Raw genomic sequence first — 4,599 nt, 5'->3', positions numbered from 1 at the left:
ACCGTTCTGGGGGTTGTTCACGCAGGCACAGAGGGCGCTGCACACCGAGCTCCACAGCTGGTAGCGCTGCTCCGTGTGCGCATCCGACAGCTCCAGCTCACACCCGGACAGGGTTGTTCTGTCAGGGACAAACAAGGCCCCGGGAGTCAAGGAAAGGTCACTCCTCATCAGAGTACCCCGTGTGTTCGACTGCTGTGTGTTTACCTGAAGAGCTGCAGCAGCAGGCTGATGCAGCCCGTGTCTCTGACATAGGTTTGCCCGTTTTCTACAAGAGAACACACACAAGACTCCACGGACATGGGCAACTTGAGACAAAATCTTAATGTCAGGTTTGATTTACAGACATACATTTCATTTCCTAAGCATAGATCCTCCACAAAAACAAATACAAAATCACATCAACACGTTGGTGAAAGCATTCCATTTCTTTCTGTCTTTTTCTACACATTGTCAGAAACTACTGGTTTGCATCACAATTTTTTAAACTGTATTTTTAAAACTAAACCACTTTCTGCTGTTTAAAGAAAACTCAGTGAGCAATTACCTACTTAGACAACTCAGGTTCAGTCACATGCAAACACTCATCTTTATAAATTCACTTTACCAAAACATTACTAATTGAAAATCCGAATTTTGCAGGGCAGATTGGCAAACAGAAAAAAGTGGTGGTGTAACACAGGGAAAAAACCCAACTTACTATTATTTGAAACCAGTACTAAGATGACATAAACAGACATTCTTTTCAAGTTCACACCAGAATCCTTATTAATTAAAAATAAAATGAGGTCTTCAAACAATGCAGAAGTACAGGAAGTCTGTTGACAATACACTGAAAACAGAAAATGAACACCATTAAGTCCTAAAGTAAGTTGCTCATAATCCTAAATTATTAAGTCTGCGTTGTGGCCAGTACTGGGGAGTGGAGACAAAACAGGACTATAAAGTGACCGAGGGCTTCCCCTCGGGGTGAGTTCCAAACCAACCAGGGCTTGGCAAACTCTGGGACAATCTGAGTCATTCAACACTTGCTGCTGAGGAGGAGGAGGAGCTCAGCTGTCTGGGAACAAGCAGAAGTGCTGCCTGCACAAATCAGCAGGGAACTGCATCACATCCAGGCATGGACAGTGCAACAGTGGTGCCTTTACTGCCCCTTGCTCCAACTGATCATCTTGTAATCTGATTTTCTGAGGCCAAAAAAAAAAAGTGGAGACAAAGCACAAGAGAAGTACTTCTCATTCAGAAATACAAAAAATATTGCTTCATATTACCATTACTCTCTATAATAATGCCCAGTGTAAACAAAGCTGCTTCCTTTACTATGCCATGAGCACTTGATTTGGCAAGGTCATTTATAAACATCAAACCACCAATTTCTCGAAAATATTCACTTGCTTCACCTACAACAGAGAAAAACAACAAAAATTAACCTTTAGCTTTTGTGTCCTTGTAAATTGAAAGCCTCCCAAGATTTTACAAATTCTCAAGTCTTAAATCCTTTAGACAATTCTTTTACAGTGACCAGCACTTCTTAACATACATGGTGAACATAAATGTTTCCAAGGAAAAACATTTCTTACTGTTTTGTTGACAAATTGAGTAAATAGTGATCAAAGCTTCCTTCTGAGACAGAGGGCAGTCCATCTGATATTTAAGGCATTCAAGTAGTAAGTTCAGATCTGTTTTCATATCTAAGAGCAAACACAAAAAACTTCATGACAATTGTTATGTTTCTATATATTAATCTGTTCAGTATCACAGAAAAACTGTCCAAAAATGTAGTGTGCACAAGTATAAAAAAAAAAGGGTGAGCAAAAACAAAGCTACACCACTTCTATCCATCCATAAATAACAAACATACTTAACCAAGAAATATTCCTGTCCAGAGTTTGTTATTTGAGAATGATTTCCTTTGGCCTTTAATCACTAGTAACCGTTAGGAAATGTGATGTAGATTACTAAATATTCAATTCACAATTGCAAGGTGCATTCAGTGTAAAGTGAATAATCCAGGACCATTACAATGTTCAGAGTGAAAATACAGTTGAAAATCTACAGAGTGACAGGGAAAGAGTCCAAACAGCACAAGGCTGGAACGTGGTGTTGAGTTGCAGGAGACATGGTCATGCAGCACAGCAGCACAGGCTTGAATTAGCTGGTTACTGAGGTTACACAGAGCATTTTCTGGGCACCTACATACAGCCCTAGGTAAGTAAAAACTTGGAAAACCTGTTTCTTAAGCTTTGGGTTATAATAAAAAGCTTATTTGGTAATTATTTGCAAAAGTAACAGCAGTTGTATATTGTAAACTCTTGTGAGATTGGGAGTTTCTCAAAAAAGTTATAATACAATAAAATGTAGGTAAATATTAGCAATTTTTTAAAAAAAAAGGTAACCTTGTGGTGTGATTTACTATTTGAATATTTGTCATTAGATTTGCCCTTTAGGTATCCAATACAGCATCCAAAATTCAGAAAAAGAGCATTTTCCCAACAGCTCCCTCCCCAGCCAGGCCTATCACAGTCTACTAAAGATTTGTAGAGTTGATGCAGATAATAAATGACAAATTCTCTTGGGTATCTTACCACACTGATTCTTCTGCACCTTTTCAGTGTCCATTTTTGGTTGTATCTCTGTTCCTGTTCTACAACAGCAAGGAAAAAGCATTGTCATTTCTGTTCAGATTAGCAGTGTTTATAACACATGCAGTATAAATTACATCATTTTTCTTACCATGCATTCTTTCCAGTTTTCTGGTTTTACTCTGTCATCTGACACACACACAGTTTAATGTTCTCTTGCATGGCAAAGATTTCCTTTGGAAATGCAGTATTTTATAATAGCCCTGCATTTGTAATACTGTGTTAACATCTGAAAGTTAACATTTTGCAGGAATCAGGTGTTACCATTGTGGGGGCACCATCAATGTCTCTGTGTCATTGATCCCAATAAAGCTGATCCAATTTCCCTTCCAATAGTTGCCAACTTTGTCATCAGCCAACAACTTGCACTAAAAGCACCAAGAAATGTTACATAGAGGGTGAACATACAAAACCTTCAGCTGCTGCTCAGGGAGCCACTAAACCATAACTTTTATTGGCACTGGTCAAACCAAAACCAATGCTGAGACATGATTCCTTAAACTAAGAATTAATTTTAATTCACCAAAGACTTTACATGAACCATGTAACCCACAAACCCCAGAGTACTGATTCTTCACAAACCTGATGTGCCAGGATCTGGGATTTAATTGAACAGCAGGGTGACATTTAGGTTTGGAGAGAGAAAGATGATCCCTCAAACATGTCCCAAGCCCCACACACAAAAGGTTGATTCAACCATCACAGTAACCTATTTCAATTTCTCAAAAACTATTTAGCTCCAGGTAGAAACTTTAAATCACTGATAAATTCAGCTTAATACTGGATTAGTTTTCCTTCTCGAAGTGGAGCAGAGGCTCTAAACAGCATCAGTGTCCTCTTGATGAAGACAGCCAGCCCTGCTTTCCATTTAGAGTTTAGGATTGTCCCCATTCCTTTGATGTTTCCATTAAGAGGGAAAATTTAAAAAGAGCACATCTTCCTTTACCCTTTCAGAAGTCATAATATATATATGTATTTCATTTTCTTGCAAATCCAACCCTGCCACAGGGAAAAGCTTGTAAGTCTTCCTCACCTCTTATTGCCCCTTCTGCTACCACCCTGCCAGCCTAAGAGAAAACAAAACCCCTACATGTTCCCTAGCAAAAGGAAGGCTGTAAAAATCAGCTAACTCTGGAGCTAATTGCATTTTAGTAGAGTTTAATTATATACACATTTATACAATTAAGGAGACTTTAATATAAGAAGTACAAGGTTTTAAAAACTGTATAGAAAGATACATCTTGACCTTACCTGGGTCTGTTTTTTTGCAACCTACAGAAGGTACACAAAGCAATATTTATAAGCCAGCCTACATTAAATGCAAATAGCTCGACTCTGTTGTTGCATCACAGGGCAAAGACAAAAAGACAAGCTACAAGATTTGCTGCAATGATCTTTTGGCTAATGTTGCATATAAAACAAATCACCCATCGGTTATGGAAAATAACCCAGTAACATCCCTTCAAACCTCAAAAAACCACTCAGAGCAGTGCAGGTCCGTCAATCTATTTGTTCAGCAGCACTGGAGCACACGGGCCAACCAGCCAGCCTCGGTGGGATTTATCCTCGGACCAAACCCGCTGTTGGTGTTCCGTGGACACCAACACTCCCAGCAGCAGCGAGGCCGTGAGGGCACTGGGCAGGGCACCAGGGCTTTGAGGTGTTCCTGCCCTGCTTCAGCTCCCTCCCTCAGAGGAGCCGTGTGAGCCACAGCTCCGTACCACAGCCCGCTCTGGAGGCTTTGCGAGCGCTCCACATCGTCCCGAATATAAAGCGGAAAGAACATGTAAAAGACTTTTTAAAAAAAAGGAACAAAAAAAAAGGCGAACAGCATAAAGATGAAACAGCAGCAGCATTCATCTGTGAGAGGGTGGGGAGCACCGAGAAGTGCGAGATGGGGCACGGATCGCGTACCTGTGACCCGGCAGCGGGGGTAGCTCTGGGCACACACCGAGGCGAT

At 40.5% G+C, this 4,599-nt stretch overlaps 1 protein-coding gene across 1 annotated transcript in view; it reads right to left on the bottom strand.

Annotated features, from left to right (window-relative positions):
• Positions 1–2,638, bottom strand: part of TERB1 (telomere repeat binding bouquet formation protein 1) — a 16,736-nt gene extending 14,098 nt beyond the window's left edge. The window contains exons 1-6 of the mRNA XM_029965604.1: positions 2,583–2,638; positions 1,578–1,688; positions 1,269–1,397; positions 698–829; positions 205–265; positions 3–118 (exon numbers count right to left, since the gene is read on the bottom strand). Coding sequence (XP_029821464.1) covers positions 3–118; positions 205–265; positions 698–829; positions 1,269–1,397; positions 1,578–1,688; positions 2,583–2,616 — 583 coding nt within the window. The 5' untranslated portion in view covers positions 2,617–2,638. The remainder of the gene's footprint in view (positions 1–2; positions 119–204; positions 266–697; positions 830–1,268; positions 1,398–1,577; positions 1,689–2,582) is intronic.
• Between the last annotated feature and the right edge of the window lie 1,961 nt (positions 2,639–4,599).

Source organism: Manacus vitellinus, unplaced genomic scaffold, assembly GCF_001715985.3.
Source record: "Manacus vitellinus isolate BGI_N305 unplaced genomic scaffold, ASM171598v3 scaffold_10_pilon, whole genome shotgun sequence".
Taxonomy (NCBI): domain Eukaryota; kingdom Metazoa; phylum Chordata; class Aves; order Passeriformes; family Pipridae; genus Manacus; species Manacus vitellinus.
Note: the sequence above shows the minus strand (reverse complement) of the source record. Positions and strands in the feature narration are given on the sequence as shown.